Consider the following 21,352-nt stretch of genomic DNA (forward strand, 5'->3'; position numbering starts at 1 on the left):
CAGGGAACAGTCAGGGCCCGCCTTTGTGATCTCCACCCCAGAGGTTTAGGCTGCACCCACCTGGAACTGTCTGACATCCCTCTGAGCCACCAGGTGGTGCTCGTTCTCCGGCGTGATGCCATAGGCCAGTCTCTGAAAGGAAGAGAAGGGGAGGAGGCCTCAGCTTGGCCCAGGGACACCCTTCTGGCAGCTTGATTGCACCCCTAGATGAGGGTCACCTGCTATTTGACCCTGCAGCCACACGTGGATAGCATTCGGGGTCTGTACAAGACACCTCCAGCCTTATTTGTGGAGCTGGTCCATTGAGTCATTCATTCAGCCACTGTTTCTTGAGCTGCCTACTGTGGTCAGACATGGGGCTAGGCCCTGTGGATCCAGACTTGAAGGAGACCCATGCAGTCTCTACTTTGGGGGAGCTTACAGCCCATGTAAGGGACTGGCAATGAACAAATACACACATCGTCTTAGACCCAGAATGGAGAAAGTGCGGCAGGGAGAGTGTGGAAGGAAGCCTCTGGCCCTGCAGGAATCAGGGAAGCCCTCCTGCAGTGGAGGCACGTGTGGGGTCTCAAGCCGTGTGTTCTGAACCAACAATTGATCACTGATAGCGGGAAGCCTCTCCACTCCCAAAGTGTGGAGAATAGAAGGCTCAGGTCCCAGTTCCCATGTCTAGAATGAGGTCACTGAACACCGATCCTCCCAATGACCAGGAACAGAGGTCCCCAGACTTAGGGATTTCACAGACAGGAAACATATCACAAAGAATGGGGGTGGGGACTCTCTGTCTGGTACTCCCTTCCTTGAGTTTCTGCACAGCTCCCAAGGATGCCTTCCATCCTCATTTTATTTACCTGCCCTTCGTTAGAATGTGAACTCCATAAGGTCAGGAATTTTTGTCTAGCACCTCGTGTACTGCCCAGCATATATCTGCGTCCCAATAAGTACCTTCCAAGTGAGTGGATAAAGGAATGAAGGAATGAAATCTTTGTTTTGTAAAGTAAGGATATGAGGAAAAGACTACCACTATTAGTTTACGAAAGAAAGGGTATTTTAATCAAACAGGAATGACATAATTTCAGAATAAAGGGCACTGTTTCCTAAATATTTATATAAATATGTGTGTGTATATATGTATATATTATGTATATATACACACATGTACATATATATACACATGTATAAATATTGACATATATGCCGAATGCATAGAAAGAAAATATAGTTCAGAAATCTCTGGTTTAGGCTGATCAGATTATTAGGTTCCAGAAAGAGGCAGGGGAAAACCAGAAGGAGCAGATCACAGTGTGCTTGGATGGGGAGAGCTGGGACATCTGGGGAAATGACAAAGCTTAGACGGAGACGCGAGAGTGAGCTGGGTCCAGGCAGTCTGTCTAATCAATCCTTAGTGAACTCCAGGGCTGATCTCACCCCCAAGTAACATGTACTGAACACCTCCTGCATGCCAGACACTGTGCTAAGTACTTCATTTTTTCCGGGGTAGGTAATACTATCCTCAAGATACAGATGTGGAAACTGAGGCTCATGGGGGAAAATAACCTGGGCAATGAGGTGGGTCCATCTGACCCTAGTGTCTGTGTCCTTCTGTCTCCCTGCCCCCACCCCAACAGGAATGAGAGTCCTCCCGTCGTCCCCCTCAGCCACCTCCCGCCCTATTCCCCTGGGGAGGCCCAGAGCTCACCTCCCAAAGAGAGCCCTGCGTGCTGAGGAACTTGTAGATGACGTAGATGGGCACCAGGACCATGGAGGACAGGGCAATGCCCCACCCCACCCAGTTGGCCCAGGGCGGGAAGATGTAGTCGTCGTAGGTGAGTGGCTTGAAGTTAATGATGCTGACCACAACCACGAACTAGAGATGGGCAGGGAAGGGAGAGAAAGGAAGACAGGGCAGGAGAGAGACAAGAAAGGAAAGAAAGAAGGAAGTGGAAGAAAGGTGGGAGAGAAATGAAGAGCAGTGAGCATCACAGCAAAGGGAGGAAATAAGGAAGGAGAGAAAGAGAGAAAGATATGGAGAAATGAGAAAGAATCAAGAAGCAAGTGAGAATCAAAAGGAGGCAGATATGACAGGGAGCAAGAAAAGAGGAAGAACAGAAGGTGACTTTGGAGGAGGCATAACAGCCCCCAGGAACCTGGCCCCAGCTCAAGAACCCCCGAGTAAGGTGGATGTCTGCCACATTATCCACAGGGCCGAGCAGCCCAAGTGACCCTTCTGAATGACCAGGGCCTCTGGATCCCAGAGCCTCCTCCCCTAAGCAGCAAATATCCCCACCCAGCTCCATCCTGGACACAGCCCCCTCCCCACACACAGGGCTTCCCTGCAGACACTACACACCAGGAGGAAGGCAGGACTGACGAACTTCCAGCATAGTCTCCAGTATAGACCCGGCCTGAACCCCATCATCTGCTGGATGTCGTTGCTGAACCTGTCCACTCCTGTGCACACACAGAGAAGGGCTGTTACTATGGCCCCCGCGACAGCCAGGGCCAGGTCCTCCCGTGAGGTTCTGGCCCGAGCTGGAGAACAGGGCAGTGAGGCGAGATGCTGACATGCAGAACTCGGGAGACTTGAGGATAGGGACTTTGTAATGCAGAACAAGGGAGAGGACAAACTCTAGGACAGTATCCCCTTTCATGTGCCACCCCAATTAACCTGTCAGAGGGAAACCTGGGCTCAAAGAGGTGAGGGGATTTGCCCCAAGTTCCAGAGCTAGTTGGCCTGACTCCAAAGCCCAGCTCTTTCCTCTTGCTCTGAAAATAACAACAACAACTATGCATACAGCACATTCCCTGACTTAAATCTGATAGGAGAGCCCAGACTCTTCTATTGAATCTCTTTCTGAGCGGCAGCAGAGTGAGAACTAACATGTTGGTGTGACGCTTGTGGGGAAAAACAAACAATGAACACATTTAAGGGCTTGTAAAATATTCTCTCGGTTCATTCCAGAATAAGTTTGCCAGAAAAAACACAGGATACCCAGTTAAGTTTGAGTTTCACATAAATAATGAAAAAAAAATAGTATAAGTATGTCTGATGCAATATTTGGGCTATACTTATACTAAATAATTGTTATTTATCTGAAATTCAAGTTTAAGTAGGCAACCTGTGTTGTGTTTGCTAAATCTGGCAACCCCCGGTAGAATGAATTCTATGACTCAGGGGTCAGCATTTTCCTAAGCGTTCCTCTTTCAGGAGCTGATGCTGGATACCTCAGGGGCCTTTGCAGCCTCCTGTTAAAAGCAGGTTCATCCAAAGGTGAGCCAAGGATTGAGATTTGTTCCCAAAAACTGACTTGCTGGACTCTGGAATTTTTGGTGGCTGCTCTGGAAATGGAAGGCCTCGCTGCACCTCCAGGTTAAAGGATTCTAGGACTGGGAGCTGAGGCTTTTCCACACACTCACATACCATAAAACCAGGAAACTCCGATGGCTTCCATGAGGACAGCAAAAAGGATGGAGGTGCCCGCAGCAAAGGTGTCCAGGAGTGTCAGCACATAAATTCCACCCTGGCACAGGAAGAGAAGAAGCCAAGAGGCCCTCTTTGGTCAAACGTGGGAACTGATTGTTGTGTCCGTCAACTCTTACCTGCCCCCTGTCCCACTTGCTCGGAACCCTATTTGAGAACACAGGGCATAGGGTTGTGGTGCTGTTGTATTGACATCACAGTCACCTCAGTTTCAGCCAATAAAGAGTTAGATGGGTTCCAAAGAGACTTTTGCTGCCCCTCAAGTCAATAAGCAATTAACAGAGCTGCATGGAATCCTCAACATCAGAGATGGAAGAAGACAACTGGGCCTAACCCTAGTGGGTCAGGCCGCTGAATTGAGGATGCTGGATCCCGCATTGTTCTCCCTGAGCTCAGCCCCAGTTCCAAGGCTAGGAATGCTTGACTTTATTGAAATGCAGCCTCAGAGGCCCCCAGGTGACCAGAGACCAGCCCTTACTCACCTTGGTTATGCAGAACAGGGCAAGAAGGAAGGTGCCGAAGGTGACGCCAAATGTGAAGAGTTTCCGGTGTCGCTTCAGGACCTGGAAGTCGTCTGCCAGGCCCGTGATGATAGCCTCCATGCCTCCCATCTGGAGGGAACCAGGCGGGGTGGGGTGCGGGAATGAGGGTCTCTCTGGACCTCAGTCTCAGGCCCCAGGGTTCCTAGCGCCTCCTGCAGCCCAGGACTCACGCAGGCTGCCTTGCCTCTCTTGAGAAATCAGCACGTCCTGCCTTCTTCCCCATCCTCTTGTCCCATTTCTGTCCTGTTCTGAGGCAAACTCAGAACTCAGAAACTATGCGGGAGAGGGTAAGGGTTAAGTTAACTCCTGTCTCCCCTTCTCAACAGCTACCTGTCTCCTGCCTACTCAGCCGGAGTGGGTACAGATAAGCTGATAGTGGAGTGAAAGCAGTAAAACACCAAAACCTGTGTCACACATTTACATGTCAATAAGGGTCTCTGGAAACAACTCCTGCAGAAGAGCTTCTAGTGATGGGAACTTCAGGCAGCAGTTTTTGATACGGATTTTTGGCTGCCTTTCTAATGATCAAGCAAAGTGGTCACTTCAAACTCCAGACTCTTAGAGTCTGAAAGGGTCTCATATCCCACTGCTATGGGCAGATTGCTTCCTTATAAGGACACTGTGAGGGTAGACGAGAAGCACGCAAGCTACCACTTTCCTCTCCTCTCCCCTCCTCTTGGCAGACACTGTTAATCAAAATCAGTATTCTTCATTATAAGCCCAGAAGCAGCCTCAAAATCCTTCTCAACACCCTGCTCCTGGCAGATCTGATGATTGAAAGCAAAAGGCAGTGGAGGGAAACCCAAGTGCCAGCTCTTCCATAAGATTTTTTGCAAACTTCCAGGCATGATGTACTAAGTAAGGGTAGACATATCTGAATGTCAGCACAACAGCACCACAACCCTATGCCTTGTGTTCTCAAATAGGGTTCCAAACAAGTGGGACGGGGGCAGCTAAGCATAAGGCTGACTTGTCTGAAGTCTCTTCTTACTTGGATTTCCAAGATGTCAAAGGGATTCCTATGGCTCTTGGCTTTGGCCTAAGTCTTATCTTTTTGAGTGAGGACTCACTTTTTTTTTTTTTTGTCTGCATTTAAATAGGGCCTTCTGGAAACAACTATTAACCTGGTGTTTGAATAGTGGGAACTTCAGGCCCAGCACTGTGTGTTGGGGAAGGGAGTCAGGACCAGTGGGATGGGGGACAGGTATCCTAAGCAGGGTCACTCACTGAGCTGTCAAGGCCTAGCGCCAGGAGCATGATGAAAAACACGACAGCCCAGAATGTAGATCCAGACAGGGTAGAAATGGCCTCTGGATACAGGATGAACACTAGGCCAGCTCCTGTAAGAAACATCAAGGACCTCATCAATGGCTGAAACCATTGGTCTGAGCTGCACATAGTAGGGGAGCATCTGCGGGCCCAATTGTTCAGTCATGTGTGGGTGGACAGAACACAGGTCTAGAGATAACAGATGAAGTCAGAATGAACTTACAGCTCACCTGTGCATCGGAGAGGTCGACCCCCAACAGCCAGGCTGGAGAGCAGTTCCCTGCCTGGACAGCTACAGGCTACATGCTGCAAACCCCACCTCCTATATTCTACAAGGGGTCTACTCTTACTCACAAAAGCTTGGGGTCCTCAGAGACCCCAATTCAATTGCTCACTAGCTGGGTGATGCCAGACAACATATTTAGCTTGAGTCTCAGTCTTCCCATTTATAAAGTGAGTCTATTGACACTTGCCTGGCAGCCTTGTGAGAACTAAGTGGAGGTATTTCAAGTGCTTAGCCCAGGGCTGGTACAGAGAGGACATTCCAAAATCTGTTCCTTCCACCTTGACTCGCAGGGTGCATGGGGCTTGGGACTGCTTGGAATTCCCACTAATAACCTCAGGGGAAAGTCAATCACATTGGTGGTTTGGACACCTCCATGGACAGCCTAGCGGTCCTACAGCCATGTAAGAGCCATGCAGCCAAGAATAAGGTGGGCTTCTCAGCTCCCTCCTCAGTGGGCTGGGGCCCAGGAGGGCTGCCCACCCACCTTCTGTGGCCACATCCTCAATGTTGACCTTGTGTTCATGGGCCATGTAACCAAGGATGGAGAAGATGGCGAACCCAGAGACGAAGCTGGTGATGCAGTTGATGCTGCTGGTCAGCAGGGCATCCCTGGGGGAAGAAGCACAGTGAGGTCAAGTCCCTTGACACCCTCAACCCTATGCATTGACTGCTGGGCTGGCTATAGAACCTGCAGCCTGGCCCCAGCATCAAAGGCCATCCCTCCTTCAGCAGCTCCTGCTGCCACATGGATCCAGGGCCCCACCATCACTGGTGCAGGAAGTAGGCTAACTGCTTATGGATGGAACAGCCTGATACCAGAGTCTACTGGCAAACTCCTGCCAGGGAATTGAGTCACCGGTCTCCTTCAACAAACATTCCATGGTTGCTCCCCAGTGCCTCCAACTCCTCATCCTGTCATTCAAGAGCTTTGCGAAGAAGACCCAACCTTCCTTATACATTTATCTTCCAAGACTCCCAAGGTGAACTCTGAACAAACCATAAACTGGTCCATAAACAAACCACTTCCTTGCATTTGCCTGTGTTGTCCCCCTTCTCCCCCAGTGCCTGCTGTCCACTCCACATCTGCCTAGCGCAATCCTAACTATCCTCCAAGGCTCATCTCAAATTCACCTCCATGCACTGGTTTTCTTCTGTCAGGGGGCTGATCACCCCATTTCCTTACCTCCCTATAGCCTGTCCCGCTGGTATGAATTCATCAGACTCTGTCATGTACCAAAGACACTGTGATTCTGCCTTAAGCCTTGGATAGAGTGTAATGGAAGTGGACCCAAATTTGTGCCTGTGCCTGAAGTCCCCACAGCACTGGGCCAGCAGGAGGTAGCACTGAGTGCTTCCTGAACTGAGCTAGATCATGGCCTTCTGAGTCTCAGTCTCCTATGGAGTCTCACCTCTGACCCAGCCAGGCCCTCAGCAGCTGGGATATTCCACCACTGCCTGCCTGGGCATCTGATGGACAGAATCCATACTGAAATCTTCACAGTTCTGCTCTGTCACAACTACCCATCTCCCAGTGCTGGTAACCTCAACTTTTCCCATTCCACACCCCACATTTGTTTAAGAGGCATCCTGAAATGAAATGTGGTCATCAGAACCCTTAGAGGACATGTTGCAGTTTATAGAATGCCCAGGATGGTTCACAAGAAGAAAATTTGGCTTGCGCAGGGAGAGTTGGCTTCCAGACCAGAGCCCTCTCTGCCATCCCCACAAAAGTCAATCCCCAGGATTTAGAGCTCTCAGACTTCTGAGAAGAATCTTACCTGTAACAGTTGTTGTCAAATTTGTTGTAACTGGCAAATGCAATCAACACTCCAAATCCAGCCCCCAAGGAAAAAAATATTTGAGTTGCGGCATCAATCCATACCTGAAACCAGCAGACAAAAGCCATCAGCCTCTGCTTCCGACACCACTGGAACACCTCACTGCTCTGGAAGGGCTGAGAAACCCTGGGGATGCTCTGAGACCAGAAGAAACATGGTCTGAACCAGAGATGGGCAGCCCTGGCAACTCCCTTCCCTGCATCCTGTACAAAACAACTGCAGAGAGACGCTGGGCCTCTCTAGCATCTCCCAGCCTTGGGTAGTCATGAGTGAGCTCACCCTGTAGGAACTCATTCACTCCATTTCATGCCCTGATTTTCAAAGAAAGTTAACAAAATGAAAAGTTCTAGGCTAGAGTGTGAATGGGGCAAGAACACAGGGTTATGGCCATCTTAGGAGTTACGGAGATGGCATTTTCAGAAAGTGAGGGCCATTCCTAGTAGGCTTCTACAAGCCATAGACAATGGTGACTCCTTGGGGGCCAATGGGGCTTACTTATTCCATCCGTTGGGTGATAAAAGCACATGGCCGGAGGCCTGAAGATCTGAATTCCTTTCTAACTTCTCTGCCTCATGTTCTAGCCCTAGTCAAGTTCATTTCTCTCTGTGTGTTTCTTCATCTGTATAATGGGGATAATTATACTTCACCCGCTCAGACTAAGAGCTGAAATTCAGATTTTTTTTTTTTTTTTTTAAAGCCAGGGTCTCACTCTGTCACCCAGACTGGAGTGCAGTGGCGTAATCTTGGCTCACTGCAACCTCTGCCCCCTGGGTTCAAGCATCCTGAGTAGCTGGGATTTCAAGTGCACGCCACCACGCCCTGCTAATTTTTGTATTTTTAGTACAGACAGGGTTTCCCCATGTTGGCCAGGCTGGTCTTGAACTCCTGACCTCAAGTGATCCACCCGTTTCAGCCTCCCAAAGTGCTGGGATTACAGGCGTGAGCCACCACGCCCAGCCTTGCAATTCAGATTTAAGAGATGACTGTCATGCTCCCACTGGTATTAGTCCAGGCTTCCCCAGCTGTGCAAACAGAGGGCAGCATGATCTGATGGGGGAAGACAGATCTGCTCCTTGATACTGCACTGAGGGCTTAGCTTCTACACATCTGAAAGGCTTAGCATAAACAGTCACAGAACACATAGAAGTCTGACTTATTTTTCAATTTACAAGGCTGATTCGTGTCTTATGCTCTGTTATCTTTCTGGCAGCTACTACGAAAATAGGTTTTCTCTTGGTTACTAGTCTATAACATTGCAGTATGTTGGAGCATTACAACTATGGAGATGCATATTGGGATGCATCCCTCTTCATCCTGTGCTGCTTAGGCCTGCCAGGATTATTATGGGTTCAAATAAAGAAGCCCGGAGAATTGTAAGATAGCATGTTGAGGTGTTCTCACTGAGGGGCCCTGCAAGAGGAGGCTGGAAGTAATCTCAGCAGTTATCTTAAGATGCTCAAGGTACTGAGTACCTCTAGTATCTCTATGATAGTCTCTGCTCCCACCCTCCCTGCTCTGCACTGGACTCCACTACCAAATTCACCCACTTTCACCATAATTTGGGCCTCTGGACAGGGGCAGTGGTTGGATGAGGGTGTTGGGGAAGAGAATTGGCAGGGCCTCCCTAGTGGCTAAGACTATCCTTGTGCTGACATCACAGGATGGTGGCAAAGACCAGGTTTGGGGATCTGAGAGTAGCAAGAGGGCAGGGGGTGACTGGGGTTGGCTAGGGAGCTGTGGGCACAGGACAGGAGCAAGGTCCCAGGACATTATGTCCTCTTCACAGGGAATTTCTCTCCTCAAAAAGAGTAGTCTGTGAAGACCACCAGATGGAACCGCAGAAACTCAGGCCTCCAGAGAGAGATGGGTGGGCTTATGGAGACTATCAGGTGCAAATCCACATTGATCAGATGGGGAAGCTGCAGCTCAGACAGGGAAGGATCCTGTCCAAGGCTACACTGCTCATTTGTGGCAGAGCTGGGACCAGATTTTCCATCATCACCTGCTCCTGAAAACCCTCCCACAAGCCTGGCCCAAGGCTTGGTGGTCACTGAGCACTGACCGTGGCCTCTTTCAAGCGGTAGAAGTCGATGTGCAGGTAGGCATTGATGCCGTTGGAGGCGCCGGGCAGCGTGACGCCGTGAACCAGGAGCACGAACAGCACGAAGTAAGGCAGCGTGGCTGTGATCCACACCACCTGGGCAATGGATAAGTTCAGGTGAGAGCCTTGCTCTGGCCCCAATCCCGTGGTGGGCTGGCGGGGCACAGAGTCCTTTCCCAGTCATGCTCTTTCCCACCTTCCTTTACCCAAGGCACATGCTACAAGTTCCAGTTCTAGGAAAGGCCCTGAGGCAGAATCCAGGGCTAGACCAGTAGACGGACACAGGTCATACCCTAGAGCATCTCAGAACCCAGGGTGAGAGTCAGCTGCACTGGGGATAGTACTATGATGGAAGCCAAGGGCACAGCAGGGCAAAGACTAGGTCCTCATAGCACAGGATGCCTCCTCATCCACAAAGCCACCTCTCCTGACTCCTTCAAGGAAAGACTCTTGACTCCATAAAATGAACAGCTTTCCCATAGATAGAGCTCTCTAAAGGAAAAGAGCCTAGAGAGGTGGTGAGGTACCTGTCATTGAAGTTGTCCAAGTGTTGCTATGAATACAGCCATTGGCAAAGGATTGTCTAGATCAAGGTGCAGTTCATGGACCAGGCAGAACTAAGTACACCCACCTTTGTGCTATCCCCGTTCCCCATCAGTCCTGTGTCCATCACACCATTGCTACTGGTTGCTGCATGCACCTATCTGACTGGCAGGATATTTAGAAATCTCAGTCTCTCTCTCTCTCTCTTTCTTTCTTTCTCTCTCTCTCTCCCCACTCTCTTTTTCTCTCTCTCCATCCTCCCTCTCTCTCTTCTTGCCCTCCCCTCCCTCATCTCCCTCTCCTCCACTCTCTCCCTTTTGTTTACATCTTCCTCTTTTTCTTTACCCCCCTTCAAGCATATTTTCTTTCTTAAGCACATTGCCCAGGAAGGGATGTGGCTGGACAGAAAGCAGAACCTCTGACCATTCTTCATCTTAGTGGGAACAGATGTGGGACACAGACAATGTATCTTGTTCAGGAACACACAAAGGAAGAGATTATTCCAGACTAAAAAGAAACACCCCATCCCCTTGTCCAGGTTGGAGGAACAGAAAAGAAAGGTAGAGGCAGGGATGGGAGTGTTATGTGGGTTTCCTTGCTGTTCCTTCTCAACCTCGGCTACACATTCAAATACCCTGGGGGGAGTTATAGGTAAAAATGTTAAAGCTCAGATCCCATTCTTGGAGTTTCTGATTTAGTTGGTCTAGCGTGGACCTGAAATGAGTATTTTTTTAAAGCTCCCCAGATGATAAAATTGTGCAGCCAAGGTGAAAAATCACCACTAGGCAGAGACAGCCATGGGTAGCCTTGCAGAAAGAAGGCTGTGCCCAAGTAAAAACTCAGGTTAAGGTCAAGGTAGTCAGACTCAAGGAAGACTCAGCTGAAACATGAGAAGACTTATAACTTAAATGCCAGATGGTTCCACCCCCGCAAAGCCCTGAAACTACGTAGCCCCAAGAATCTTCACGCATCCCTAAGGAGAAAGTGGAAACCTTGAAACATGAAAGTTCTTTGCCAGGATAAAAAGATATGGGCTCTAAACAAAAATGGAGACATAGAAAATAAAGTCATATGTTTTTCATACTTATGTTTAAGGATGGGGATTTATCCTCTTCTTTTACTTGTCTTTCCCATTAGATCATGAGCCCCTTAGAAGTAAAATCCTATATTTTTCAAACTTGAATCCCCAGAACCTGACACATGTGAGTCCTAATAAATGTTTATTATATGAATGTTTGGACTAGGCAGCGGTGCAGATGAATGATTGGATTGTTATGGAAATGGATGGATGAGTGGATGGTTGGATTATGATTGGGTAGCTGGTTAAAAGAATGGATAAGGTGATTAGGTGGGTGGAGGGTTGAGTAGATGGATGGATGGATGGATGGATGGATGGATGGATGGATGGATAACTGGATGGATAGATGGATGAGTGGGTGAGTGATAAATCAGAAAGTTAGTGGATGACTAAGTCAAAGAATAAATGCATGAACAAGTGAATGAATGAGTAACTGAGTCAGCATTGGAGTGAGTAAATGCATAGTGGTAGTCACATCTTCTGGGCTCAGAAGGAATCAGGAAAGCCTCCTCTGTTTCATGTTATCCACTTGTTTCTCCATCACTCCCTTGTTCTAAGAAGGTCTTTGTGGAAATGATATTTCCACTTGTTTTCTTTCAGGGAGGCAAGAACAGGAAGGCCAAATTGCATAACAAATAAGGAGGGAAACATGCCCTGGGAAGTGAAGCTGTTGCATCTGGGTGACCTTATGTTAATCAATCTTGGATTCAGTCTCCTGATCTGGGACAAATAGGTGTAAGCTCTTGGCAAAAGGCACAAGGAGGAGCTCTCACATCTCCTTGTGATTGGTTCTAACTGCTCTGGTCTCCTAAAGCTTATGTCAATAGCTGCAGCCCAGCTGCAATGCCCAGCCCAGCAAACCAGGTAAGACTACACTCCTGTCATCAGAAAACAGTATCTTGACTTCTGACTCCAAGGAATCTCCCATTGGGCCTGGAGGTGGCCCTGCATTGGCCATGTTTGATGGCTATGGATTCAGTTTCCCTAAGGAATACATCAGGCCGTGACTGAGCTGAGACCCTGACTATTATAGTCAAGCATCAAGATAGCAGGGAACTTGTTTTGTCTGTGCCCATGCGTTCAAAGCTAAACCATCTGAGTCCTGTTGAAGATTCTCAGAATTGGCAGTGGGTATTACTTCAGCTGCCTAAGATCTTGTGTTGAAAGAAGGATTCCTGGATCTTTGGCCAACAGTTCACTCATGCTCACATGTACCCTGAATGCACAATGGGTGAACAGAAGAAAGGCTTGGGTTCTGTCATCTCCACCCCAGGCTTCTCAGCTCTCAGAATTCCAACTTGCAACACAGCTCTGGCCACGAGAACCTAGACTTAGTCCAATTTTGAGCACAAGATCAAGAAAGTAATGAGCAGCTCATTGGTCTTGGCAAATGTCCTTAGTCCCTAAGGGAGGTCATTGCTTTCTATCACTTTAAATCCATACCTGCTGGTGTTTCTATGGATAATTTGTGGGGTTCCAGGGTGCCAAATTCAAACTGATGGCTCACAATCAAAATGAGGACCTTGGCTCCATAAAAGAAGGAACTTTCAAATTGATAGAGTTCTCTCAAGGGAAAGAGCTGCCCAGGAAGGTGGTGAGGTGCTTGTCACCAAAGTGGTGCAAGCCTTGCTATGAATCCAGGCATCGAGCAGAGGGCTGCCTAGATCAAGGTGAGGTCCACAGACCAGCAGCATCAGCATCACCTGGGAGCTTGTCAGAAATGCAAATTCTCACCTCATCCCCACTGAATCAGGCTCTCTCAAAGAACGACCCAGGAATCTGAGTTTTAGCGAGCCATTGCGGTGATTCTTACACACATGAGAGTTTGAAAAACACGGCCCAGGACCTGCTCTAAGGTTGACTTGGAAACAGATGACACATGTCTGCACTTTATCACTGTGCATCTGAATCAATTTACCCTTTACTGATTAAGAATTCGTGATCCTCTGAACTGGGTTTTAGGGACATTTTCACTAACAATAAAGACATAATTTTACAAAGCGGGATTTATGGGGTGTGGGGTAGGCACTGACGTTACTGAAGAAAACACCAAGCTACAAATATTTTAGTCTATGCCTCACTCATGTGTGAACGATGCTGTTCATTATAATTGAGTCCAATCCAGTCACTAAAGCAAGCCAGGACCAGCACAGCCTTCACTTGCCAAGACTGGAGGTATGAACATTTGCAATTCATTTGAGGCCAGCTCTGAGGCTATGGAAGCCTGCTAAGAAAAGCTCAATGTCCTGTTCCAGGTTCAGTCTGGAAAGAAATAAGCAATACTCTTGGTTTTCTCATAAGCCAGTTTATAAAAACAATTAAAGACAGAGTACAGGAATGTCCTGAGTGAAGCTCCCCATTCTAGAAATCTCGTCTAGAAATCTCATCTCCATGGACTGCCTGTGGCATGCCTGCTTAGGGACTTATGCAAAATGTGGGCTGTGGCTTCGGATGGCACATGCAGAGGGGACTCATATTCCTCTCTCATTGTGTTTCTACATGGGGGACTTTCCTAGTGTAATACCCTGGTTCGTGCCTCACCACCTTCTCTGCAGGTGCATTTTGGAAAGAACTGAGCATGCTCAGCCCCACTCCTCCTGGTCTCTTTTGCATCAGCCTGCCTGCAGACAACATATACTCCACTCTAGCCAAGAGCTAAACTAAGTGAGACAGGCTCTACTCTCTTTGGTGATGGCCGTGGGGAACCCAATCTCGGAGTGCAATATTAGAAGTCTATGGTTGTCCTATGTCAAGGCCAGAAGCAGTATAAAGCTCATACATCTTCTACAGTTCACAGGGGTGGGCCCTGTCTCCCCCCAGGGTCTCTGTCTGTGCCTGCAGAGGCCAGGAGAACTCTGTTCCTGGTACCTAGGAAAGGTGCAGCGAGTGCTAGACCAGGCTGGCCTGGGACTTCCGCATCTCTACGGCTTTGCTTATGTAGTTCCTTCCACTGAGAATCCCTTCCCTCCACCCCCACCTCTACCTGTGCCTGCCTGACCTTGTAGACCCAGCTCGAATGCCACCTTCTCTATGGTCTTTGGAGACACTTTCAGTTGAAAGAGCTTCCTTTCTCCACTAACGCAGCATCTCACACTTTTTGACCACGACTCATGCTAAGAAATACCTTCAATATCAAGACAAAATACACATAAACTTACAGATTGCTGTAACTGAAACAAAAATTCCAACAGACAGCTCTTACTTTACTATGTGCAATGATCTCTCATTATCTAGACTTTTTTATTTTTAAAAAGTGTGATGACCCATTAAGCTGATTTAATTACGGTTTTTAAACCCACAGTTTGTATTTCTATTGAAATGTAATTCGACTACTGGATGTGAAATTATCTCCAAGGTAAAGTTAAGCTTAAAAAATAACAAGATATATAACACTGCACATAGTTTGTGACCACTGGTTTTTATTAAATGGGGACGCACACATATGTCTCTGGATAGAGACCCAAGAAGCTGGTGACATTGGTTGATCCATAACCTGCCTGCAATACACATAGACTAAAGCAACTGAAGAAGGAACCTGTCTTATTCTCGCATCACTAGTACTAGCATCAAGCCTGGTACATAGTAGGTGTCCATAAGTGGTTGATAATTTGAATTAAATTCAAAAGAATACTTAATGAAGTTCCCCAAACTTATATACCCACCCATCCTTCAATCACCCAATAAATATTTACTGAAGACGTACTAGGTGCCAGGCATCAGAATGGTAATGGTCCTATCCTGGTTTTGCTAAACCCTAGACTTTCTCCAAGCCCTGGTCTGCATTTTGTTTGAGTGTTTTCTTAGGGTAGATACTGTGTCTCCAACATGCTGATAGGAAATTCTATCTTCAGTTCTCGATGGATTTCATCCCTACTGGCTGCTGCTCCCCTGCTACTTTCTTTGCTCTCAATGGTATGACCAAGAACTCTAAGAGTATCAGAGAGAACTCTGGTGCACACCCCCTTTCCAAAATCAGTTGCCTAATGAGGCTTCTCCCAAATGAACAACCATCTGATTAAGGTAGACTGTTGAGGTGTGGCCCCCAATGAACTCACACCTGTGTGTAATTCCCTCCCATATGGCCACTAGGTTTCACCAAAACACTTGTTTTAGCCATCAGGACAATAGCAAGAATGATGCAAGCAGAGACTGGAAGAGCTACTTGTACACCATTGAGGCTTGTCTGCTTGGGACATGTTCTTGGAACTCAATTGCCATGCTCTGAGAAGCTCAAGCACCATAGAAAGTCTATGTGGAAACATTCGAAGATGCTCTGGTTGGCAGCTCCAACTTAGCTCCCAGCTAGTGCCAACTGCCAGCAATGTGTATGCACCATCTAGAATAGCCAGCCCACTGAAGCCATGTAGTCCAAGAAATATCACATGAAGCAGAAGGACCACCCAGCTGATCCCAATCAACCCACAGAATTGTGAGAAACAATAAAATGGTTGTTATTTTGCATCACTACATTTTGGAGTGGTTTGTTACACAGCAGTAGCTAACCAGAACACTGGAAAGAACATTTCCCATCCACATCCTCTTTAATACAGTCAAGCTTCTAAATAGACACTGTAGAGCCCAAATGGGGTTGTTGTTCCCATGATGTTCCTCAGACTAAAAATCAACAGGAGCCATTTCCTGAATATTCCACACCCTTGAGAGGCTGACTACAGGGAGACAGTGTCACCCAAGTTCAGAATGCCAGCTCTGGACTGGCCCTCATGGGTCATCTAAATCTATGCTCTTCTCATCAAGGCACCTGGAACTCTGGGGGCACTTATTTCTGTATCGGAGGAAACACAAAATCCAGCATACATCTGAATATCTTCTAGAGCATTGTTTTTTTCCTCAAAAATTCAGAGGGGGGATTTATTGATTTTATGGTCATATTCCAGAGTAGGATGCAACATTTGCAAGAAGATTTAGGTCGAGATTCAAGATTTATCAACGGCATATTGATAGCATCTCTAGACTTTGTCCTGAGGCCTTTGGGGTATCCCAGTCCCTGGTCTCTGCTATTAAGGAAGCTTTGGCAGGAAAGTGTGAGAAACTCTGATCCACTTATACCCCTTCAACCTATTGTTGGCAAGACACAGACTTGGGGAAGGGAAGGGAAAGGAAGGGAAGGGGTTTGTCTAAGTCAGTGGCAGAATTGGGGCTTGAGCCCAGGCTTTGCACTTCCAGCTCCATCTTTTTTGTCCACTAACTACATAATTATTGCTAGAAATAATCACACCTGCCAAGTTTGATATCCCAACCAAAAGAGAAACAAAGAGATATTACCTTTCCTGATGTCTTCACCCCTTTCCAGAGGCTAAAATACAAGACGACGACGACGACCATCAGACAGAGCAAGAGCTGCCACTGGGGCAGGCCGATGTCGTGAATCCCGCTGCTCTCATGAAGGTGCAAGACACCACGCCTGCCCAGAGGAGAGGGGAGGGGACCAGGGTAAATGGTGTCAGGGAGGACGACGGGAGCCATGACCACAGGCCAGTTCCTGCAAATGCACACTGATGGAGACAGGACCTGGCCACTCTCCCCTAACTCAGGGGTCCCAGCCACTGCCATGCATCACAATGGGCCTGCCCTGGTCAGCCATGGCCTGTGCCCAGGACCACTCTGTCCTAGGAGAGGCAAATCATCTGGGGAGATTCCAGGCTTATGGCTGCTTTTGAAAGACAAAAATCTCTTCAGTGCCTGTTGCTCGCCTAGCCTTGGAGTAATAAATAGGGAAGGTTCCTGTCCTCATAGAACTCACACTGTAAAGAGCAGTTCTCAGCAGGAGGGAGGACTATTTTGCCCCCGAGCCCCACCCCAGAGGATATTTGGCAACGTCTGAGATGTTTTTTATTGTCATGACTTAAGGAGAGGTGGTGCTACTGGCATGGAGACTATAGGTGCTGCTAAACATGCTGCAGTGTACAGGACAGTCTCCAATAACAAAGAATGACCCCTCCCAAAAGGTTCATATTGCTGAATCTGAGAATCCCTGGTCTAGAGACTGAGACAAGAGTGAGGATTTCTCCTATTGGAGAACAGCTACTAAAGCTAAAGATATGCTTACCCTGTGCCCTAGGTATTGACTCAATAGAAAATTGTACACATGTTCACCAAAAGACATGCTCTAGAATATTTATGGCAGCATTATTCATAATAACCCCAAATTGCAAAGTACTCAAACATCCATCAACAGTGGAATGGATAAATTAGGATATATTTATAAAGTGGAGTATTTTTTTTTTTTTTTTTTTTGAGACAGGGTCTTACTCTGTCACCCAGGCTGGAGTGCAGTGGCACCATCAAGGTTGACCGCAGGCTCAGCCCACCCAGGCTCAGGTGGTCCTCCCACCTCAGCCTCCCAAGTAGTTGGGAGTACAGGTGTACATCACCACACCTGGCTAATTTTTGTATTCTTTTGGAAGAGACTGGGTTTTGCCATGTTGCCCAGACTGTTCTCGAACTCCTGGGCTCAAGCAATCCAACTGCTCCAGCCTCTCAAAGTGCTGAGATTACAGGTGTGAGCCACCACATCCGGCCTAAGTGGAGTATTATACAGCAATTACCTCCAGAGGGATGACTCTCGCACATACTGCTGAGAAAAAGAAGTCAAAGCCAGAAGAGCACTTCCGTCTGACTCCAGTCATATAAAATTCAGCAACAGGCAAAACTGACCTAAAGGATTAGAAGTCAGGGGAGGTGTACCCTGGGACGGGGGTGAGGGGGTTACTGACTGGGAGAGAACACGATGGGGACTTCAGGACACTCATCATGCTCTTTCCTGAGCTGGGTGAGGTTACTGGCTGCGTTCAACAGGTATCATTTTCTGAGCTGTCACTTGATGATAGTCACTCCTTTGGAATATGTTAGCTATCAATAAAGTGTTTGGTTTTTTTGTTTGTTTTTGGTTTTTGTTTTTTGTTTTTTGTTTTTGTTTTTGTTTTTGAGACGGAGTCTTGCTCCGTCTCCCAGGCTGGAGTACAGTGGCACAACCTTGGCTCACTACAAGCTCCGCCTCCCGGGTTCACGCCATTCTCCTGCCTCAGGCTCCTGAGTAGCTGGGATTACAGAAGCCCGCCATCATGCTGGGCTATATTTTTGTATTTTCAGTAGAGACGGGGTTTCACCATGTTAGCCAGGCTGGTCTTGAACTCCTGACCTCAGGCTATCTGAGGTTTACAGGCATGAGCCTCCGCGCCCGGCCTGGTTTTTTTAAGTAAGAAAAACGAATAATCCTAAGGTGGTCTGAGAATATTGGGGTCCCTTGTACAATCTACAATGAAGAAATGATAAAGAGAATTGTAAACAAAATGACCGTTTGCTAATGAGAATCTAATCAAAGTCGGTTAGGAGCTAAGGAAAGGTCAAATGAGACAGACTGCTGAAACAATACAGCAGGTCCCAGGGGAGAGGGATTGCCCTGACCATTCTGCACCCTTGCAAAGCAAAGCAAACAGAACTGGGAACAACTTGGTGTGGTATTTGCTCTGCACCCTAATCGTTCATTCCTCACTGAAGGCCCGCTGTGAGCCAGCCCATCTGGGCCTTGGACACACACAGGAACTGCTCGTGCACCGTCCTGACTCTGCCTGGTGGGCTTGTATCGTAGCATGGGAAGCAACACTACATGCAAATTCACAATAAAGCATGACACATGTTGGGAGGTTCAAGGGAGCTGCAGGGGCCCCCACAACGAGTTCCCACTGGGTTCTTCTCTGTGTCTCACACTCAGAGGCAACAGTCAGCTGCACATTGCCCAACACCCTTCAAAGCCCAAATCCAGTGTCACCTCTCCTAGGAGGCCCCCCGATCACCCTTGATAGGAATCCTTCAACACTTCCAGTTCCTGTGGCTCTTGACTCAGTTGCTAAGAGAGTCTGCCTGTTCCTGCAAGGTCAGGGCTAACTGTATACAAGGGTCTCCCAGGATGAGGAGGTGAATTAACCATTCCTGTTCCCCAGTGCTAAGCCCAGAACTGGCAGTTAGACCTGTTAGCTCATGAGAGATCATTGGATTAGAAACAGATAAATGCTCCCAGCCTTTCTTGCTAAACCCAACAATCCCTCTACTACTGAAAATGAGATTCCAGGATCACCCCAAGGAGAACGAGGAAGGAAAGAGGGTCAGTCTCCCACACACTCTCAATCTTTCTCTTAGCAACTCCTCCCATCACTTGTGGCAAATTTCTAACCCTTTTGCCCAGATCTTTCATACTGCCCAGGGCACCACACATTTTCCCATGTGGAAACTTCCCTGTCTCATTTTATAGGCGTTTGCGCTCAGCTAGAGGTCCATTCAGAAAGTAGCTGCTTAATAGATTTACATAGCCAGGCATGGTGGCTCATGCCTGTAATTCCAGCACTTTGGGAGGCCAAGGCAGGCGGATCACCTGAGGTCAGGAGTTCGAGACCTGCCTGGCCAACATGGCGAAACCCCATCTCTACTAAAAATACAAAAATTAGCTGGGTGTGGTGGTGCATGCCTGTAATCCCAGCTACTTGGGAGATTGAAGCATGAGAATTGCTTGAACCCTGGAGATGGAGATTGCAGCAAGTGGAGATCTTGTCACTGCACTCCAGCCTGGGCAACAGAGTGAGACTCCATCTCAAAAACAAAACAAAATAAATTTATACTAAGGTGTTAGAGGCAAACAGCTTAACATATCATCCTTCCCTGGAAGGTGGCTTTAATTCCAAAACACACATTAATGGCAAAATTATACACACCTGCAGTGGATAAGATCAATTGTCTGTCTGCCAGAGGCAGATGACAGCCCTTGCTGGAATCATCACGAATGATGCAGGAAGATTCCAGGCTTGTAAGGAAAACATATACCCTGAGTCTGGAAACTTACTTAGCTTATCCTTGGGTAGGAATTAAATTTGTTTCCAGGCAGGTGAAAGAAAGGCTGAAGGCCACCAGCGATGCTGGTTCATTCACTCTTTCATCATTTATCCACTCAAAATAGATGTCTGTTATTTGAAAGAATGTGAAGAAAAATAGAAAAATGTGGCACAGAAATTGTCTGAGCTCTGGGGTCAGATAGACCTGGCTTCTCACTCTAGCCCTACCACCAGCTCCTGTGTGACCCAAATCCTTTTACTGATTCCACAAACTCTCTCTGCACCTCTGCTCGGAGCCAGGCAGTGTGCCAGGGGCTGGTGGCATGGCTGTGGAGAAACAGGTGATGGCTCCAGCCCCCTGGGGCTCTCAGGCAAGGGGACAGTAGTGAGTGTAAGCATTCCCCATCACCGAGTCTTTCTCTTTTCAGTAAAAGGGTTCTGATGAGGGCCGAGTTATAGAATATCAGATAATAGTACCCTGAACCCAGGAAATGCTCAATAAATGGTAATTATAATGATCATTATGGTTGAGTCCTAGGCTTCAAGGAGCAGCAGGTATCAGCAATGGAGTTAAGGGTACCCAGAAAACTCAGTAGAGGGGGTCAGTTGGGGAGACTCTGCTGTGAAGGTGGCAGGTGCCTTCTCTGCTGGCCGGAAAGGTGACAAGAGGTACACGGTGTTGGGGAGGGAGCAGTGGGGAGAGGGGATGTGAGCATGCGTGAATGAAGGAGCAGAGTTGGGTAGGTCATCAAGGTCTACCCAGACCAATGCCCCCTCCCCAGAATGGCCCCCATCCCTGCAGCTCCCAGGCCAGCTGTTGTGGCCTTAAACTCCCACCCTGCATCATCTCCCCCATGCAATCAGTTGCCGTGTCTGGTCCCCGCTAATGCTGTCTCTTGGTTGCTCCCTCCATCACCACCCCCACTCTCCCCAACCCAGGCCAGACCCACATTCTGTCTGTGATGGTTAATATTGAGTGTCGACTTGACTGGATTGAAGGATGCAAAGTATTGTTCCCAGATGTGTCTGTGAGGGTGTTGTCAAAGGAGATTAACATTTAAGTCAGTGGACTGAGCAAGGCAGACTCACCCTCAATCTGGGTGGGCACCATCTAGTCAACTGCCAGTGTGGCCAGAACAAAAGCAGGCAGAAGAACATGGAGAGACTAGACTGGTGTAGTCTTCTGGCCTACATCTTTCTCTGGTGCTGGATGCTTGCTACCCTCGAACATCAGATTCCAAGTTCTTCAGCTTTGGGACTTGGACTGGCTTCCTTGCTCCTCAGCTTGCAGACAGCCTATTGTGGGATGTCACCTTGTGATCGTGTGAGTCAATACGACTTAATAAACTCATATGAGATGTATATCATTAG

The 21,352-nt window shown here is 47.9% G+C and overlaps 1 protein-coding gene across 2 annotated transcripts in view; it reads right to left on the reverse strand.

The window, feature by feature from the left end:
- Positions 1-21,352, reverse strand: part of SLC6A2 (solute carrier family 6 member 2) — a 49,436-nt gene that overhangs the window by 4,135 nt on the left and 23,949 nt on the right. For both annotated transcript variants that reach the window (XM_050773188.1, XM_050773187.1), the window contains exons 4-13: positions 16,422-16,560; positions 9,479-9,613; positions 7,357-7,460; positions 6,063-6,187; positions 5,251-5,363; positions 3,964-4,092; positions 3,422-3,521; positions 2,351-2,451; positions 1,700-1,867; positions 61-132 (exon numbers count right to left, since the gene is read on the reverse strand). In XM_050773188.1, coding sequence (XP_050629145.1) covers positions 61-132; positions 1,700-1,867; positions 2,351-2,451; positions 3,422-3,521; positions 3,964-4,092; positions 5,251-5,363; positions 6,063-6,187; positions 7,357-7,460; positions 9,479-9,613; positions 16,422-16,560 — 1,186 coding nt within the window. The remainder of the gene's footprint in view (positions 1-60; positions 133-1,699; positions 1,868-2,350; positions 2,452-3,421; positions 3,522-3,963; positions 4,093-5,250; positions 5,364-6,062; positions 6,188-7,356; positions 7,461-9,478; positions 9,614-16,421; positions 16,561-21,352) is intronic.

The sequence above is a fragment of the Macaca thibetana genome, chromosome 20 (assembly GCF_024542745.1).
Source record: "Macaca thibetana thibetana isolate TM-01 chromosome 20, ASM2454274v1, whole genome shotgun sequence".
Classification (NCBI taxonomy): Eukaryota; Metazoa; Chordata; class Mammalia; order Primates; family Cercopithecidae; genus Macaca; species Macaca thibetana.